At 40.7% G+C, this 20981-nt stretch overlaps 1 protein-coding gene and 1 long non-coding RNA gene across 5 annotated transcripts in view; one reads left to right on the forward strand and one right to left on the reverse strand.

Moving 5' to 3' along the window:
• The window catches only part of LOC112531770, a 23272-nt gene extending 15155 nt beyond the window's left edge, over positions 1-8117 (forward strand). The window contains exon 3 of the long non-coding RNA XR_003073771.3: positions 88-8117. This is a non-coding gene — a long non-coding RNA (uncharacterized LOC112531770). The remainder of the gene's footprint in view (positions 1-87) is intronic.
• Positions 1-20981, reverse strand: part of MYLK4 (myosin light chain kinase family member 4) — an 84590-nt gene that overhangs the window by 24488 nt on the left and 39121 nt on the right. Inside the window, exon 2 of one of the 4 annotated variants that reach the window (XM_046928572.1) lies at positions 8105-15323. The exons of 2 other annotated variants lie outside the window; for them this stretch is intronic. In XM_046928572.1, coding sequence (XP_046784528.1) covers positions 8105-8761 — 657 coding nt within the window. In that variant the 5' untranslated portion in view covers positions 8762-15323. Of the gene's footprint in view, positions 1-8104; positions 15324-20981 lie in introns of those variants that run through there. One more of the 4 variants, XM_015282188.4, reaches the window with a different exon arrangement.

Here is a 20981-nt window from a genome sequence, read left to right on the forward strand (position 1 = left end):
TTAGTAGCAACACGTGACTTCAGTTTGTCAAAACTTAATCCAGCATTAAAAGCACGGTCTTGCTCTCATTATTTCTTCCCCTCAAAGGGTGAGATTGTTTCAGATCTACTGGAGCTGGCTGAAGTCAATGGGCTCCTTCCTCCTGCCCAGACACCTGCTGCAGAAGACATGGTTCATCCAGGGCACGTGTCCCCAAGATGTCCAGCTGGGTGGAGACGCCCATCGCCAAGATGTCTATGTGCAGGCAGCCAGGCCAGTCCCCTCAAGAATCTGCAGCCTGTGAGCACCCAAGGCCATCATGCTTTTCTGAAAACTTCATCTGAAAAGCATGGAAGTTTCTTAATAGCATCCATCCTGCCTGCCTACTCTTCATGACATTTTTCTTCCTTCAGTCTGATAACTGTGCTCTCTCAAGAGATCTTTTAATTCAATCCTGGTGAGGTTTCAATTATTCATGTATTATTCATCCTGAAATCTGGTGACATGTGATTCTTTTCTGTCTATAATTTCTAAAAGTATATGTATCAATATTTCTAAGTGCAGATTAGACTTCCACCCTATTGCTTTGCCTTTATTTAATGATCTGAGTATATATAACTAGGATTATGGCACTACAGACATTTTCTCTATCCATAGCAGCCAGAAGTTTTCAATGAAGTTTTCATTTTAATACCAGAAAATGTTAAGTACTAAAGGTTACACTGCGATCCCACAAAACATACCAAAGCAAAAAGGTGTCTTCACCTACAAAAGTTGGTATTGTGTATTCAAAAATACATTTTGTAAACGTTAACACACCCTTTCATAAAGAACTTTGCTAGACCCTAAGTAACAGAGAGAGAATAGAAACCCACATGGTGATAACAGAATAATGCAAGATATTCTAGAAGCTAAAACTTCAGTATAGAAAATGGAAAAAAAAAAAAAAACAATTTTGAAAATTCTTTAAATCAACTTTAAAAAGTACATCATGAACCTTGCAGAAATTAAGCAATAAGAAATCGTATGTATAAATATAATATATTTTAACAGAGATTTAAAATGCAGTGAGAGATTAATGCTTTTTATAGACATCTGACCCTTTTTTAATGAGCTGCACTTAGTTAAATTCCTTCTTTATACCGAAGCAGTCTTAACCTTGGAATGTTTTCCTAGCTAACTTTCAATTTTTTTTATACACCTAATAAAACTCTTTGATTTTTTTTCCTACTGCAAAAAAATTTTTGTAATGAATGGCCTCACGATGCAGCCCCAAGCTTTTAGCTAAAGGTCCTTTATCACTCCATCACATTTCATTTGATGTCAAGACGTTATTCTCAACTTCATTCAGCCGAGATCGACATGCAATATCGCACACATCTAGAACACCTTTCTGACTTAGGTTCTATTTCTCAGGTTCTTAAGATACCTTGTAGGTCATTGTTACTACAAGTTATCCTGGTTTAGTATCAGATCTGATCACCATCCATTCATCAATATAATTGTAGTTAGTCAAGCTTTGTGAAGATTTCATTTCATTAACAGCCAGAAATTAGCCACGGTTTTTTTTCCACTTGGCCACCATGAGATGAATGCTTTCGCTACTTCCACACCGGTACATGGGAGAATACACTGTGTACAGTGGAGATCCTGGGGCACCAGAATGCATTGTGATGCCTCCTGCACTATCCCCAGAACCCAGTGCTCAGCCTCTCCTTCACTTTTATTTTCCTCTTCAATGTTCATGCCTTTTTTGTCTTCCTTCCAAGAACCCAGCAATGCCGAACAATTCTGATATAAGCTTATAAACGGTAGAAAATACACACGTGGGAACTCTAATTTCCTGGCAGGTGATACATCTGTCATGCGACTTTATTTTTTGCTATGCTACACAACCCATTGGCACCTTCTGGCAGAAAGAATATCTTCCACAAAACTTACAGTGCTCTTTGAAGTAGATAAAGAAATCACTCTTCTGTGTAATTCAAACACAAGTCACAGGGCTCTTTCAATCACACATCAAAACACATTAGCCATGAGAATCATAATTCCCTCTCTAGGAAATATAAGAGAATTTGTGTGTGACATGCTGTCTTAAAAAGCCATCGGTAATAATCTCCTCATGAAGACACATACTAAACGCAGAAAACTCCCTTAGGATAACATCATCCTAGGTGAGACTGCCTCACATCTCTCCTTCTCCACACTTCTTGATGTCTTCTCATGTGTGATGACTGACAGGGTCCCATGTGCTTCACAGGTTGCGCATGTGCATCACATGTACCCGCATCACATCCCAAAAGCTTTCCAGGTGCCATTCTGCACATTTTTCACATTACTGTTAAATGTCTCATCCTCTGTAGTGAGCTCCACTGACTCCACTGTGAGAAAGGAGGGGAAAAGTTCAGCTCAAAACTCAACAAAACTCATGAATCCCCCACCTGTCAATTGCTGGAGCAATTTTTTGCTACAGCATCCATTAAGAACACTCATTCACATTTCACACCTTTACTAACTTATCTGTGCTAAGCATGTAATGATATCCATGGCAAATATGTTCAGTCTTCTTGAACAGTCCTTCATAAGCTGCTTTTGGGAAATCACACTGCTGGGAGACTTCCAAAGAGTTACAAACTTCAAAAACCATTCCCTGCAGCTTTGATGACTCACTTTTAAATGGACTCCAGAAACACAGGTTTCCTGAAAACGAACTTCATTTAACAAGAAGGGGCTCTGGGTGTGTTGCGGGGGAGGGAAGATCTCTTCATTTCCCCCTTACAGACATATTTTCCTGTGGCACCTCACCACAAAGGCAGCACATAGCAAAAGGAATGTGCTTGGACTCATCCCAGGCTCGGCTGGGGCTGCTGCCCAGCCAAGCATCGCTGCTCCTTGTCACTGGTGCATGTGTATGCAAAGCCCAGGATGCTGCCAATGCAACACCAAATCAATTACATTCTTGAGTAGCTTCCCTTGTCATCAAAAGCCAGCATGATGAGGGGATGAGGGCTCTGCATTTAATTGCAATGGCACACTCTCCTACAGGAGGAGGCATTCAAGCATGGCATCCTAACTAGAAACTGATATATCTGACTCTTGCTAGAGGACTCCTGAAAATTGATTAAATAGATAGAACTCCTGATGTCAAAAGGTGGACTGTAGATAACTGGAGTGAGCCAAGACTTCTTGCCTGAGCAAACCCCTCCTACCACTGTCTCCCCTCTTCAAAGGAGCCTTCTTTTACAGGACTGCTCCCTGATGACTTTTGTCTTGCTCTCCTGCACTCACCAGTTACCTCTGTATCTCATGAGGTCTCTTTAGATTTGCAAAGGAATCGTAGTGGATTCCTGAAATGGTGGCTGTAATGTGCAGGCATTAATGTCATACCAAAAAGCAATGTGAGGCTATGTGCAGGTGTTTAGAAATCAGCAGTGCCTGCTTTGATTTCACACATTCCTCGGGTAAAGAGGGAGCAAAACTGCAACTGCAGTGCCCAGGGCTGGACCCCAAGGAATATTGACAGCACAGAGCAAGTTCAGATGTTAAAGAAAGCAAAAGTATACAATCTTCTCAATTGGAAGGGCATGAAAAATCTCCTATGGGTGTCAGTAAGGGAGAAAGCGGGGCAAAACAAGATGAAGATGTCTTGTCTGGAGAAAACTTAATGGCTTTGTTCAGAAAAAGTGAGGGAGATAATTATAACTCTAATAATTTATGGCTCGTTCAAAAACTGGAATACCTCTACTGAGGACCTATTTGGGGAAAGGCATCGGTTCTGAGGGCCAGAGAAGCACTCCCAGATACAAAGGCAACTAAAGCCACTGACACTGTTGCCCAAGCAGCTGAGTTGCCCACATCTGCTGAGATCCTACAGAAAGGCTCTGCCCTCTAACCTACTGAGGATTGCAGAAACTCTTGCAGACAGAATAAAAAAAGAAAATGAAACAACTCCTGCCTGTTTGGCTGTAATATGAAATATTCACAGAACACGGCCAATCTGGAGAGAAGGAAAATAATGCATGAGGGACCAGTTAATATTTATAGGCAAAATGAAGGAATCAGAATGATGGTTACAGGCTGAGGCTGAATGGATCTTAAAACACAGATTGCAAACAGAAGTTTAATTGCCAACTTCAACTAAAGCAACGAGTGACTTGCACCATGATACTTGTGCAGGAGGGACAGAGGGTTCAAACAGAAAGCACAGCTCCCACTGCTGGGGAGTTTCAATGTGGGAAACAGCCTCAAACTGCTAATAGTTATTAGTCCTGTGGCAAAGCCTGCAGAAATGGCAACTGACCAAAGCTACAGCAAGCTGCAAGCAAATGCAGAAAGTTCAACATCACTTTATGATGGCAACAAAAGGGACTTTATGACCCTCCAGGTGAGTATTTGCAGGTTAATAGTACAGAATCTCTAAACTGTTTAATTTGGAGGAAATAAGTGAAATATTATTTTACCCTCCTTCCTGATAGGTGGAAGGAATAAGACTGAAAGTGGAGTTACAGTGTCATTTTGCAACAGGATTATCACGGACTACTTAGAAAGGTGAAATTGAGGAAAACCTCAAGATTTTAAAGACACTGCTGTAGAACTGCTGATTTCCCTGAGTGGTAGTAGTGAGAAAAAAAAAAAAAAAACTTAGAAAAACAAGTAATGCATGCTTCTCCTCTCAGCCACTGTGATGGGGTCATGCCGTATGTGGTGGAAAATGGCTGGGAGACATTTGGCAGCACTGACAAAGCGTGAAGTGTCTGCAGTCTGCACAATATTATAACTGCAGCCCAAAACAGAAATAAACTAAGCTCCTGTACAAGGCAGCAGTGGTATTTCAGGATGGCAGTAAAAGGCAGGAAAACAGAAATTTTGCTTCAGAAAAGAGTGATCCCTATATTTTGCAGAGCACAAGAAGTCCCAGTGGGGCCTGTGATCTGGAAACTGTTCCAGATGCTGCTGAAGCCAGAAGTGAAATTGCTTATTATCAGCTGCTTGTCACCACTTCTTTACATCTCTCCCATTGCCCTTCTTCCCACCCGACAGAGGCAACTGTCCCCTTTGTTCCATCTCTTCAACTGCTCTGTATCCAATTCTGTAAAATGAGCCAGTTAGGAAACAGTCAAAACCAATTTTACAATTAATAAAGCAAAGAGCACCTCTCTTAAGAGGGAAGGATAGGAGGACAGGTCACTAAGCAATATATGAACACAACACACTGCTTTATCTGGATGCATCATGATCACCTCTTGCACAACCTACAAGTAATTAGGGCTGATTGGATTATTTTGCAGATCCAGGCTGAGGACAGCCAGCTATCTGTCAGGCAGCTCAGCCACCTCAGCTCAGCAGCACATGGCATGGCCACTGGGAAAGGTGGGTAAGGCACATCATCCCAAACATTGGACCACATCTAGCAGTGCACAAAAGCAGGTGCTGTCTTTCCAAACAGGTGAATGGATCACCTTCTCATGACCATAAGGAAACAGAACAGAGCTGTGCCTGTCTAAACTGTTGCAGGATTGCTCAGTAATGCCATATGGAGGCCAATCGGGATAACAAAGATGTTGGTCTTACTGACTGGTGACTGGCAATTCTGCATTGTTGGAAATTGTTTTCAGGTGGGGACCAGGGACAGCAATAAAGATTTTGCTAACAGAAGCAAGGGTCTCACCTAACAGTGTAGGTCTATTCATTGCTATGCTGCCAGGTATCACTGGTACATCTCAGGTGCAAAACTCTGCAAGGGTGAGAAGATATCTAACCCCCTATTTCTCAGTTTCTTAGCCCTTCTTTTTCCTTTTGTCACAATAATTTAAAACCTCATTTGTAAATCTGTTCTGTATATGTGGCAGGCAGAGGCACAAGCAACCAACTTCATGGAGTCTTATGGACCATGCTTTTCACTATCTTGCTCAGAGATGCTTTTCACTATTAGGCAGAAAAGTCTGTTTGTTCTGAATGCAGATAAATGCTGGCTGCTACTAAACCAACAGGCACGTTCGACAGTCTCTGCTGAGGGACATTGTACCCTCCCATTGCTCCTAATGTATGGCTGAATTCAGGTCTGTTTTTACTTAAAACCAAGTGGACTTAGTGTTTACTAAAGACATCTGTTGTTCACAAGAAAGGCAGATAATTTTATGATGGTCCTATGCTAATAAATCAAACATACAGACAGGAAGATAATGACAGGCTAACATATGTATGCTATCTAATAAAACAAACAAAATATTAGCAAAGTAATACTATCAGCAGCATGACTCCAGACATGCTCCTGCTGCCCTGGTGCTAGACAAGTTCCCACTAAAGACTCTTTACCTCACCAAAAGTCACTCTGAACAACAATGGAATAGTGAGGAGATTACAAATGGAGATGCTGTTGGAATAAAGACGGAGATCCCAATCACCCCTCCTCTCTTTGGGTCTTTTTATCAAATCCAAGCCTTCACATCTGGAAACCCTCCCATCCCAGCTCCCTCGTCAGGAACATCACTTCCTCCCCACGGCACCAGCCATGACCTGCCTCATCTGCTGCACAAACCTGCACCCACACATTCACCAGTGAAGCCACCATGGTCCCCTTCTCTCTCTTAATCCACAATTGTACCACAGACAGCTTCTGTCACAGATATAGGATACAGCGATCCTACCATTAAATAGACGACCTGTGGGCCTCCCTGTGAACAGAACTTTCACAACAGACGTTTTCAGTGATGTTTTAAAAAGCAAAAGAAGCCATGAGAACAAAATAAAAATCTTTTCTCATCAATGTAATGGTACAAAAGGTGAAAAATTCTCTTTTGTTCAAATTCATTCATTGAAATCAGTCCAACTTGATGTTCAAAGGAGGCCTGTAAAAATCACTTTTATTGTTTGTGCTGTTTAGCAGGGCAGCTACTTTTCCCTTTAGTTACTGATGTTATGGAAACAAGGCAGCACAGGTTATATCCTTACCTAGTGATGAATCATCCAGTTCAATGGACGGATCTTTACAGGATGTTCTTCTGCTGCTATTCAGCAGTGACTACTGTTAAAGTTCCTGTAATGGCTCAAATGCATCTTGCCTAACTGAGAAATGGAATTGCCTAAGAGTAAGCAAGCTAAAAAGCACTTGGTATGCTGAGGACAGCATTCCAAGTAATACTGGGCACCTCTGTTTTCAAGGAAGGTCATTTCCATTAATAACTACACATGGTGCTTCTTCTGCTCAAACATTTGAGGTAAACTCCTTAAATTACTCTTTAATTATCGAACAGCGAAGCCTGACTGTGACTTTTTGGGGGGAAGAAATGAAAGCAAAGCAAAAAAGAATAACAAAGACAACATTTTTAGTTCATTCTGGCTTCAACATATTTGTTAGAAGAAATTTCTTAATTTTCTACTGCTACTGGGCTCCTTTAAGCAACAGAGAATAGTAAAACTACCTCACAAGAGTCTGCGATAATTAAAGGAGCCTTTCAAGAGATTTCTGTGTTCTCTGAATCTGGCCTGTAAAGAACCTAACAAAACTCCTGTTGTGGTGACAGGCATTTTTCCTCCAAGGAAGTTTACAAAAGCTGCAGCTCCAGTTACAGTAACCTTACCTCGGATCCCAATTTAGAATGCCTCTCTCCCCACTGATGTCAGCAAAGATACCAGATCAGAACATCAGAACAGTTCAGTTCTTCTTTGGAATAAAGGACATCATACACATGCACATTCCTGATCCAAAGTCTACTGTAGTCATTGGAAGGTTTTTCAACAGTTTCACTGAGTTCTAGACCACACAACGTCTAACACGACTGCTGCAACTTGACTTAACCCCATAATTATAAATCCAGCAAAATGTTCAAGACCCAAACCTACTGATCTCGGTGACAACCTTTGTCACTGACATCAGTGACCCCTAATTATATTTTATAACAATGAAGAGATCATTAGAAAAAAGCATGGGTAGTAGTCACTGAGTAGATCTTTGTTGGTTTTTTTTTCACCAAAACTTGCTTGGTATGTTGGGTTTTTTTTTAGTCTTTTTTAAAGAGTATGGGTTGTTCTCTCATAAATGTTAATGAAATGGAAAAGCATATAAGACAACATGTCTATGGCTTGCAATGATTTCTGACAAGACGAGAAAGAAACCTAGGCTCACCTTTTCACTCCTCGTCTTGAGCAGAGCATCAGCTGTCGTCTCTGAGAAAATCTGCATTCCAAAACCACGTCCAGCTGCTTTTGTATAATCACCTGCCTTGCGAAGCTTACGTTTTAGAATATGATGTTTTCCACTTGAATGATGAATTATTAATGCTTTAACCTTCTCAGCGAGAGGCCCTACAAGCTTCTGTATTGCAGAAACGCTTTGTTCCAGTCCATCTAGTCTTTTAACTTGCTGCTCTGCATTCCTGTTTATATCAGAAAGAGATTTTTTCATTTTAAGGCAAAGCCTCTTCATCTGATTATTTCTCAGATTTTTGTTTCTTTCCATCTTCAATCCAGGCTCAGATGTCTCTGCTTTTACAATCTCAATATCTTTTTCAATGCAATAGATTTCTTGTGAAACGCTGTTCAGTTTCTTAAGCACGTTGTCTTGCAGCATCAACAGCTTATCAATTTTCTGTTCAAGGAAGGCAAACTTCATATCCATGACATTAAAACTTTCAGTGCTGACATCACTGCTTACAACACGACGAATCTTCAGGGGCTCCATTGTATTATCAGGCCCCTGGTTTTGCAAAGCATTTGGATCAAACATTTTTGCCAAGTTGTTGACCATAGATGTAGAAGAGCTTTGCCTGCTGGATGTGGTCATTTTGCAAGTTTTGGCTGGGGGAGGAAACGCTCTGATGCTCAGCTGCTTGAGGACGATATCAGTTGCAAAGGCTTTCCATCCAGACTGCACTGGTATACCGCCTACTTTATCGACTCCAACTCAACTAATTAAGTAACTACTCTCCCACATTTGACTAAAACAGAGGAAAGAGACACCCAAATTACTTAGGAAGAAAAGCGCCTTGAATCCATTATTAATGTATATACATATATCTGTTTCCAAATGAAGCAAATAGAGAGATGAGCATCCTAAATGCACTCGGTTCCGTGACATCAACCCTAGCAGGGACAGAACTATTTGCACTCCAAACGAATTTGTCAGCAAAAAGGCTACATGACACATGAGAAGAAGAGACACTTTGGCAGTAGTGAAGCCTAACATGTAACATGATCCTTGCTCTGAAGGGAACAAGGGACCTTACAGGGCCCTTAAGCATGACTGCTTGAAATTGCTGCGTCTTAAGAAGAGATTTTCAGATGAAAGCCTCTATTGCTCGAGAAGCATCTTATGCCAGCAGGAAGTTGATGGGGTTGTAAAAAAAAATACAATAAGGAAAGTAAAAGAAGGAGATGCTGCACGCAGATTTTTGGGAAAAATAATAATAATAAAAAAAAAAACGAGAGCCTTTTCCTCTGCTTTATATTTCAGCTACAACATATCTAGCTCTCTACACACAAGCAATTCCATCATATCCAAAATCTTAATTTTTATCTGTGTTTACAGAGACCAGACTACCTTGCCACAAATTAAGAGGCTCTTACATTTTACTATGACCTGTTCATACAAAATTCCAAAAATTGATAGGCTGTTCTTTACTTTGTTTGTCTGTCAGTATACATCACAAAAGCAGGGGTTAGTATTCCTTACTCAGACAGTCTGCTTAATTTTTGCTTTTGCAAAAGGCTTTCATTATTTTCAGAAGGATGAGATTGGGCAAAAAAGAATCAGTCTGATCAGGAATAGGGTAAGTCTGAACTGCTGGACATTTCTCACATTAGTTAGAAAAACAAAAGCAGATTTTAAAAAGTAAATATTAGAACCAGAGCTTTTCATTTCAAGTCAATCCTATTCCACATGAGCTAAAAACACATCAGCATGGATCACTTCGATGGAAAAAGGCTGCTTTTGAGATACAAGGAAAAGATCGCCTTAGACATATGGCTGTCATAGGTTGACCATACATAGGACAGCCTGCACTTGTGCAGTACCTCTCACAGAATGCAACAGGTAAGGTCAGCTGTTGGAAAACAGACAGACTGTTGCCCTATTCAGAGGATCAAGAGCTTCTTTTGTGACTCCAGTGAACCAGCCTCAGTTTATCCGTCCTTTAAATGGCAAGTGTGAGGGATAACTTGCTAAAGCATGCAGTGAGTTCTGAATATCTAATGCATCAAATAGTCTGTAAAAATTGGTTCTGTTCACAAACTGAAGGACATGAAAGATCTTCTCCTTATTTCTGAGTGCCTTTTACAGTCAATCACAGCTGACGTTTTAAAAAGTATTTTCTCACAGTCATTTATGAATCAGTATGCAGCCAGTGTTGATAAGCTAATTCAGGAGCTTGTTCTCAGGTTACCACAGGTTAATAAAGGAAAGAAGTCCCTAGGTACATTTGTCACCTCCTGGGAGCAGCGTGTTACTGTGACTGAAAGGTGAACTGCGTCCATGCATGACGCTGAAGCGTGGATCAAAATCCCTTCTTTACATAACAGACATTACCAAGAGGTGACCACCACGTGTCATTGTGCGTAGCACGTTCGTTGAGTGGGTTGAGAAGGTTAGATGATTTTAAAATAGGAAACAGGACGGGGGGGAAGAAAATGACATGGAGTTTAGGGGTCCCTATTTCATGGAAAGAATAATATACAGAACAGCAGTTAAAAAGAAAAAGAAGATTGAAGCAAAGAGGATCGTGGAGGCTCCTGCAGAGAGCAGTTATGTTTAAATCCCTTTGCCTTTTTCCGTTCGTCTCTGTTAGAAAGATAAACTAAACCCTCCTGACAGTTTCACATCTGCAGAAGCCCGTTAGACACAGAATTCCAGGAGAGGTGTTTGCATGCCTGTAAAATGGCCAGGTTTGCGGAGCCATTTATCTTGTGTGAAGTGCCAGCTCAGAAGCTCACTGCAAGCTTCCCTCGGCCCCCACTGCCCTGCACAAGCATGAGGTTAAAGGTTTGTTGTGCCTTGCCACCCAGCTAGGGCTCCTGCTCAGGGGGTTTCATAGGGAAAGCCTGTCAGCCACAGGGATCCTCTCCAAAAGGAACATTATGTAGTAACAGCAAGGAAATGATAAAAAAAAGGACACGCGGATAGTAATGGCAAAATCATGTGTTACATTACTGCGCACAGCCACATATGTTAAACATTTAAATCTCTTCTAACAGTTGCCCAGGGAAACGTTATGTGAAATACCTCAAACCAATACTATAAATTCTAATAAAAATTTTAAGCTCTGTGAGGCAAAATCCTATTATCAGGTATCTTCCGTAAAGTCCTACTGATTTAATATTATGCCACGACATGAAAAAATGCCAGGCACTTTTCAAATGCAGGAAACCAGCTATTAAAATGCTTCACTACAAACCTACCCAGAGCTCTGTCTGAAGCTGACATGAGTTAGGAGAGAGCAGTGCTGTGGAGAGGTTAGAAGAGGAACAAATGGAAGAAATTTAACAGCAGTTTGCTTCCTTGGTCCAGGAAGGTGTTGCCAATAAGTCCTTCAGAACTGGGAATCTGATTGCTGCCTCTTGCTCTGCAAACTGGAGATACTCTTTCATGTTCAGATATCTTTCAGGAGTTCCGTGAGAGTTGGTTATTTCAGGCAATGTCTTCTATAAAAAATAGTATTATTTAAAGTATTTGCACATTCCTTTCTTCGCAGTGTGCATCATTAGCACAACCACTTGATAAAATTCAACAACAGTATACATGAATAATCTGAGATATTTTAATAGCAGAATACCTTAATATTTTCCCTATAATTTAAATGATCTCCTAGTGATGATATATATTGCTAGCACATGAAATTAGCCTGTAAAACAGATATTTTATTCTCCTCTTACAAGTTTTAGTGATGACTGAGTTTATTACAATGGTTTCTTCCTGTTTTCCTTATGTTCAACTATCCATGGCCTGTTCCATTAGTGAGCTTTGAGCTCACTGGCTACACTGAGTTTTCACTTAGCCCCAGAAAAATGTTTCTGTCACATTTTTATTCTTGTTATTCTAAACAGTCCATATAAATGAACATAAATCTACCCTCTGAGCCAGAACACTGGATGTAGAATTGCAAAAGCAGTTTCCACAGTGCCTACACAGTGTCTACACAGGAGGATGGCTATATCCCTGCTACCTCAGGTACCAGACTTCAGGAACACTGGTTTGATGGCTGGAAAGCCTATCTGTCAAATGATTCTGAGTTCTGAAGTTCCTCAGTTCTCTCTCCTGAGGAAAAAAGAAGAAGTGATACTAACTTGACTGGATATTTCCTCATCCATGTCCTTCTTCCTCAGCTCTCAGTATCACTGTGGCAACAGTCAATCATTTGAACTTGCACAGCACTGAAACTGCAAAAATGGCTGCAGGAGATTAAGGGCACAAACTGCAGTAATAGTAACCCTTCCTGAATGGAAAACAAAAAAAATACGTACCCAAATGAAAAACTAAAAAGAAAACAATTCCACTAGTTATGAAAGTGACACAGTTTACCACCTGAGTACCTAAATATTGTGCCTTGGAATGTTAGTATTAGGTTTCTACATCGTGGAGGTGACAATACCAACCCAAAGGCTGATACCGAACACTGGGAATTTTTACACACAGTAACACATTGTGTAACATAGTGCTGATCAACTGGGATAAAATCATTGTATTTAGTAATCAACCACAAGGAGTTTTGTTTCTTCTATACAACTGCTGCTCAGCTCATGCTGAATTAAATGATTTAAACGGCACTTACTTAAAAAAAAAAATACAAAAAACAAACAAAATAACCCTCACTGTGTTTGTTTATTTCAAGTTGTGTGGGAAAAGCCTTAAAGCAGCATGTCTATCGTACAGAAGCATCTAAAATTTGAAAGAAAAAGCAAGAGGAGTAGCAGTGGATAAGTGACAGTTCCTGTGACTTTCATGTTTTTAACTTCCCTACAGACACGATACAACACGTCTGCAAGAGATGAGATAAAACCTCATGCATAGCATCAGCATTACATTTGTCAACAAGAGACATAGGTAGGTTCCCCTTCAGCCGTTTGACTCATAGAGGGGTTAAAGGTGAAGACCAGGCAGGCTAGAGAAATAAAAGTCTCCCTTCTGCTTTCTCTCTTGAACTCACACCATGGTCAGCTTTATTTTCTCTGTACACATGAATATGAAAAATCTGGCTAGTATTAGGAAATTATCACAGACATTTATCTGTTAGCTTTGTGTTTCTGAACCTCAAGCCTCAGGCTCACAGATGCCCAGATCAAGTTCATAGCAGGTTCTGATCTTTTTGATTGGGTATCAATCTCACAGGTATAAGAGAAAAACCGCTTCAGAAGAAATTCTGCTAGTCCAAAACACCCGAACAGTCTAATTAGCAAAAAGAGCTAATACTTGCTTTTTAACATATATTTCATAAGTGATAATTTATCAGTACAAGTAAAGCCTGAGAACCTTTTCCTGCTTAAATGAGTGGTACACTCGATTTTACCAGCTCTTGGTCCTCTGACCATACTGCTGAGATGCTGACTTCCCTGCTTGACCTTTTTTTCTCTTATCAGACTCATGTTATAAGAAATTTTGCTCCCCAACCTCCTTTTCAACCTGAGTCTGTCCAGTTTAGCTCAGTTCAGCTCAGTTCTTCATATTTTCTAACTGTTAAAGGCCCAGACAGAGCACCTCGTAAATTTATGTTAGCTGGCATCAACCATTGTAAACAAGAGCACAAGTGGAAATGTTTGAGTTGAATTCCAACTTTTTGGGCTCCAAGCTGCGTGCCAGGATATGCTATACTGAACTTTATCTGGAGAGCACAGTACCATGCTCATCAACTGTAAGCTGTTCTAGACAACGTACCTCCTGAGCTCCCATGTCTGGGTTGATATTTTACTGTCGCAGAAGCTTGGAGTGTCTCTCCTCTGCTCTTCCTTCATAAATAAAATGTAAATCCCTGCCATTCAGGAGTCTGCAGCACCTGCGTGATGCATGCTCCCCATTCCAACCATTGCTTGCTCCTAAGTGTAAGCAAAATGTGTATTTCTGACATTCCCATACCTATGTCTGGGCAAGAATCAGGTTTGCATGAGGTATATGTTAAGGAAAAAGAAGCGTGAACAATTAGCTATGGCTTACAAGTGCTAATTTAGACCATGCCATCATGACCTTAGCTTTCAGAAAAGGTAACGTGAGAAAACAGCTTCCCTCAATCACACAGATATTAATTGTATGCATTTTCACACAATCCAGGTAAGAATTGATAGAACATAATGAATTTCAAGTTGTATCCATACTGAATCATCCTGCACATTTATTATTAAAATAGTGGGAAGATCTGGAGGAAAAGCAGCTTTCTTCGTGCAGCTAAAAGACAGCGTGTAGCACATAATGTTCTTCATATATGAGACTGGCCCACGTATTGAGCCTCTTAAAAACCTCCAGTGCTCAAACTTCCATTATTTCTCTAAGCGATGTGTTGCAGTGTTGGGTTTTCTATGTTAGAAAGTTTTCCTAACTTAAATTTCCCTTGGCGCCACTGAAACTGATTTCTTCTTGTCCTGTGTATGCACAAGGAGAAACATTTATTCGCTTCTCCTTTCTGGATGCCTCCTACATACTTGAAGCTTATTATTGCATCCCTCTCTTAGACTTCTTTCTAGCATATAAATATATATATATATATTCTACAGAAAAGCAGTACAGTTTTCTAGAAGTGGTCAGCATTTTTCTTGAGGTAAAAAAAAAAAAGGGGGGGAATAGCTGAGTTGTTTTTTTTTTCTTTAGGAAGGTGAATATACTCGAAAGTGGGTTGGAATGTGTGATCGGCTCCTCTGTGAAAACGGTAAGCATCTTATGATGCATTTCCTAGCAGAAAAAGAATAAAATAGAATAAGATTTGGTTTTCCTTTGAACATATAGACTTCCTCTTCTATTAAAAAAAAAAATGCTCAAATCCCTATAATAAAATCTCCAGTCAGATGAAAGGATAGCAGCAATTCAGAAACAAACAGCAGGAGTCAACTTTTCAGAATGTCAAAGAGTAAAATGATTATTTACCTGTTTTGTTTCCTAATGACTTAAGATCTTCATAAGAAATTAATACCTTTGTCCCACAAAGGTCTCATTATTTTCATCTACAACTTCCTTATTCTTCCGCCACCTTTTCATACGTTGCTCATTTCCTTTTATTCCTTTCGGTGTCTATTTTGCACCTCGCAGTACACTTCTTTATATAACTGGAACTTCTGTGTTCCTCTTCCTTCCTCTAAAATGAACCCTTTCCAGCAATCTTCACCACCTTCCTCTCTTCATCTTTTATCTCAGGGTTGATCTGTATTCATCCCTTTAATGAAAAGTCACCCATAAACCAGGAAAGAGCAGAGAACGTATGTTAGCCTACTCTTATTAAGTGCTAATACAAATTCACCATTGTATTAGACATTTTACAAGTAAGCAAAAGAAAATCTTTTTATCGAACTCTGATCAAGGGAGATGCAGGTTCTGTTCTCAGACTGGCCACAGGAATGCACATTTTGTGGCTGGACTAGCCATAGGACTCAGCAGAGCATTTCCAATAGCATTGTTTATCTCTGAATCATCAGTTGTGTTTTACAGGGAAATCATAGATTTGTTTTATTCCCTATTGTGATCCTGGCCATAAACTGCAGACACCCCTAGCAAAGAAGTCTCCTTAAATCATTTGCAAATAAGATGTTTTGAAGAAGACTGTTTCATCATTTACAGAATATTTAAGTAGAAATCTCCACTGCCTCAAATAAGAAACAGCTTTGGGCTATTGGGGAACAGGAGAGCTGCTGTCTAAAACGCCCAGGGATTGCATGTTCTGGTCACAAAGCAGAGAAAGCACTGTATATGGGAGCACACAAGTGAGAATTAATGCATGCCTGCTCTTTCTCTAGTACACAACAGCTCCCTGAGAAACAATGTAAGCTTACAGCTGCTCAGCTCTGACACAGACTAGAGAGCAGGCATGAAACCTTTGAAACAGATTCAGAAAGCCACGCTGTATACTGAAAGTTCACAGATGTCAGTGATGGCAAGCTGAAGAGGAAAACCATCCTCTTCTCCTTCCCCTCCTTCCTCTCCCCCTCCACACAAGACACATCAGCGTGGATCAGGGAATTTATCCAAAATGATGCATTTCTACAATCAGCAGTCATGTTGGACTCTTTCACCGTGGGGGCTGAAATAACTGCACGGCTAAGATTAAGCGACATACTGTGTCATGAGTGATATACGTTTATGGCTCCCCTGGGGTCTGCCCAAAACATTAGTTTGGAACTCTGCTCAAGGTCAGAACAGGAAACAGCTTTATACAGGGCAGGAGAGTACAGTGAGGAAGTCTGGCACTGAACTTCATGAGGTAGGACTAGGGAATTTACTGCTCCACAGAGCTCTCTGCATGCAGCTATTCTGCGACCTGTTAATTAATTACGAATTCTGACTTCCTTTACTATAATGACTCTGGTAACTAAGTATCCTGGAGATGCTATAGCGATAAATCCCGAAAGCAAGTACCCGAAACAAACTGCAGTGAGCCTGGTTACAGAGCAGTGATCAATCTGCATATGCCGTGTGCTGGCCTTTCAGAAATACTATCGCCTCCAAATCAAGAACCTCTCTGAAAGTGTTCATCTGATCACTTCTTGCAGAAAAAGAGGGGAAAAAAAAAAAGTTAACTGATCTGTGTTGGACTAGATGACCTTGAAAGATCCAGTCCAACTCAAGAGATTCCATGATTCTATGTCTATCACGTTAGAAAATGTCTTGCTCTTTGAAGATGAAAATGATGATGGAAGACACTACCCATACTGCGGGGTGATATTCCCCACGCTGCAGAACTCTGAAGATCTCTTTCATATGGCAAAGAATTTGCTTAGGAGGGTTCATCCAATGTAAGCTGTGAGGCGCAGTATTTCTGCAGGTCATGCACAATTCAGTCATAAGTGGCATCGCGCAGCGAATGGGTTTCTCTGGGTAAGAACCAGACAGGGCATACAGAAGCCACTGTAATCATCATCTGTATGCTTAACAGCTGAAGTTGGAAGCGCTTCACCATCAAAAAGCAAGATAGTCTTTCACCAGGGGCCAGTCACCACTATCATCTCCCGCTGTCGAGATACCACCTCAAAAGTCTCACCTCTGCTTAGCTGTCTCCATTTTACTACACCAAAAACAAAACAAACCTCAAAACCCAGAGATTTTTAAGGCTGAAAAATACTGTGTGATAAATTACCCATTAATAGCATAAAACTCTATTTCCAGGAAGCCCGTTTAAAGGAAAATTCCTGACTTTCTGAGGCTAAAGCCGAGGTGTCATAACTCTGAAACAGAGCAATGAAAGGAGCACTGTCTCCAGGTGCAGCAGGAGCTGTACCTCATTTCATCTGCTGGGTAGACTGGTTAAAGTCTTTGGTAGCATTCCAAAACTTTCTGGCAGCTAGCATCCTGTATTAAAATTTATAAACCACGAATGGCCTTTTCTAACAAAAAAGTTAATTCAGGATGGATAGGCTGAAAAGACTTGAAAGAGACAGTCATCAGAAGTGGTTATATGGAAAATTGGATGTAAGTAACACCTTTTGCTCCATCAGAACATACTAAAAATACAGCAAAAGTAATTTTGGTGAGAAAGGGAAACTATATTGATTAAAGATCTTTAAAAGAGCTGTGGAGAAGAGCCCCAAAGCAGCCTGGCCTGTTGGGAGGTAAAAGAGCTACAAATGATGCATTATCTCCTCCAGAAGGAGCATATTGACAGCTCAGATAGAGCTGTGAAACCTATCTATTGTCCAGTCCGTGGTATCAGAGCCCGTAGTGAGCTCTGAAGAGCAGTGAGCACTGTCTGTGGTGGCTGCCCACCCAATAGGCAATATTAACAGAAGGAGCAGTTGAGATCCTCATGGGTCTCGGGCTGCCACTCTGTGGTCAGCTAGCCTTATAAAACACATCTTCAACAGGTGAAGGCGGTTACCTTCAGATTCATCATAACTTAACCTACTGTTTTCCTTACTGTGAGATAATGCAAAGATAGCAATCCCTGGGCTAGTGAGGGTCTCAGAGTGACAACTAGGCCAACGTGCTAACTAATTTTCACCTGTGGTGGCAATTCCCGCTGCCTGTGCTGTGAGACTGCTTATGGAAGTGCAGAAGTGGGAAGAAGAGTTTGGTTTTTTTTTTGCTTGTTTGTTTTGTAAAACACTAGTAAACTCTCTACACAATGCTATTTGCCCACTCTTGCATCATATACTCACCAAGAAATTATTTTATCCTCCTGTACTGCTGAAGTACTGCACCAAAACCAGGAACCCACTCGTTCTGCAGGTGAGCCAGGGCACTGCTTGTTTACCCAGGCAGGCTCTGCTGAAGCAAACACTTCTTTTTTTTACCACTATGACTGCAACCAGAGTTGGAATTAAACAGATTTTAACTAAGCAAATCAACATGAAAAGCAGCGTGCTGAAAACACCTTGATCGATTTCTTCTTCTAGAAGTCTAGTGAGAGAAGCGTGAAATGAACGGCACATTCATACGTAGCATAAATGCCAGAATCCAGGATTGTGTAGAAGAAGGGCAAGCATCCTGAGACACATACACCAGCGACCTGTGCCTTTACAGAAAGGGTAATTTGAGTTGATTTTCATAAGGCTTGCTCATTTGGGTGTATATTTTTCGATATTTTAATAGATTGTAAATTGTGCCTGGCAAGTTTCCACAGCATACTTTTGTGCTTTAGAGGAGAAGAATTCAAAGAAAAAGTGTTACATAAAATTGAACTTCTGAGCTGCATTTAAAAAGCCCTAAAATCCAGGAAGTTGAAAATTACAGTTTTTCTCCATTTTGATCTGTTTATTTCATTCCCAAACAAATAACCCATGCTGTTCAACTTCATATGACAGAATGAATGGATGTGAGGTAAAGGTCCCTGAAATCTGTCTTCCTGTCTTTCTGTCCTGCTCAGGGTACATGCGTTAACACCGTTTTGCAATGGTGGATATTCTCAGAGACTTTCAGTTACATGCCTTCTTTTGCAGCTATTGTCTTCCGTATGGAGCATTGATCCCAACAAAATGAAATGTGGCCAGCTCTTAACCTTACAGCTGAACTTTGAAAGCCATCACAATCATCACCTATTTTGGCATCCCTGAGAACTCCCTCGTGTTCCAAGTAAATGATCATTCCATATGCCCAGCCACCTGGCTGTAAAGTTTAGCCTCAATCACTGTCCAGCCAAAGATGTTCAAGGAAATGAATACCAACATCAGTATTAAGGCATTAGAAAGATCCTGCGTGGTACTTCAGTTTTCAATTACCTGATGAGATCCGAAAGATGAGATGGTAGCTGGCAGAACGATAGTATGTCATCTAAACTGAGATTCACCAATATCTTCCATGACATTTTTTTTTTCCCTTAAAAGGGTAAAATTGGCAAACTTTAAAAGTTCAGTGTAAAAAATTCCAAAAACTGAACATCGCTTTTGGACTTCATGTTGTAAAAATTTCAAATTCTAAGATTTCCAAGAGACAAAGAAACTTAATGAGGACATGATATGTCTGCTAAATATATTGCTATTACCACTTACACAAAAACTGGGGAGAGGAGCTGACAGTTACCTGCCCCTGGTAACTGAGTAAAATACACTTAGACATCACTGGCTTCTAAGACTCTCACAAAAGAGATTTCACACAGTCAGTTCATTCATACGTTCTCTGAACATTATATTTGCACAGAACATGCTATCCTGGAGGGCACTGAGACAGGGCAGGATTTTCCTTGCAGGTACTTCTCTTGCCCTCAAGAGCCTGCAATGGCACTGGCAGATGCATCCCTGCACAATCACATTTCTTCTCCCATGCTTTTGCTTCTCCCTGCGACACTCTTTAGGCAGCCTAGAATTAGCAAAGGACCTGCTTAAATGGAATAAAGTGGGTAAAGAAGGAAGGAAGCATTCAATGGGAAGGGAAAAAAAGATCCTAAGAATAAAGGCGCTGTAACAGTCTCCAGTTTATTATCTAGAAAGATCACTAAAAAGTTCTAAGTGGCCAGATGTTATGACAGCCTATAAGAATTAGGGGAGAAACCCTGATTTTGCCATTTTTCCAGCTTCTCAGTGCTTTTCTTGGGAAGCAATGCTCCTTAAGGCAGATCAGCAGTCAAAAGACATCTTGATCGTTTAGTAAAGGAGACGAGCTAAGGTTTTATGCTATAGAGATGCTGAAAGGAAACCACTGTCTGAGGTCATTTTGGGCATCTAATGAGCACGGTGACCCAAAAGACACACAGCTGGATTACAGCACCTATACCTGGAAAGCTATTTCCCTGCTTTAATGTGCAAGAGACGTAAAATCATGTAAGATTTAAGGTGCTTGGCCTCTGGGAGAAGCCCAGCTGGCTGAGCAAAAAGCACGCTCCCTTTGGCCAGCTGTAGCTTTTCCCAGACAGAAGTTTCTTTTCATAGCATTTTTATCAACATTAACTGCTGGATAAGTCCGCGGTTTGAATAAACAATAAAGTACAACAGAGTTACAGAAGCTGGCTAAATAAAACAGTCTAGTATTACCAATTCATTAATATTCCACTGCTGAAAAAGTGTTTTTCAGGCTGGAAATGCTGAGGGATTACTTTTTTTTCTTTTCAGAATAAAATATTTGATTAGTGCTACCCTGCTTGCCGAGAAGCCTCACCTCACTACCACATATTATCACTTAGCAAACTGCAGTCCTACCTCTTAAACATCTGATTCCAAGTGACTACCAGTTCTTTACTTTTCCATAAAACATGAAGCAGTGTTTCATCAGACCTTGAAGGACTCCAGCCGTCAGCATCGATAAACCTGGGTCCAGAATGAAACCTAGTGCTAATAAAATGGCTTCAGCATCGTTCAGTGTAGCACACAAGCATCTGAAGCAAGACACATTTTCCCAGCGAGTGCAGGAGAATCAGTTCGCTCAGCCTGCCTCAGCTGTGTCACCCCTCTGC

The sequence above is a fragment of the Gallus gallus genome, chromosome 2 (genome assembly GCF_016699485.2).
Source record: "Gallus gallus isolate bGalGal1 chromosome 2, bGalGal1.mat.broiler.GRCg7b, whole genome shotgun sequence".
Taxonomy (NCBI): domain Eukaryota; kingdom Metazoa; phylum Chordata; class Aves; order Galliformes; family Phasianidae; genus Gallus; species Gallus gallus.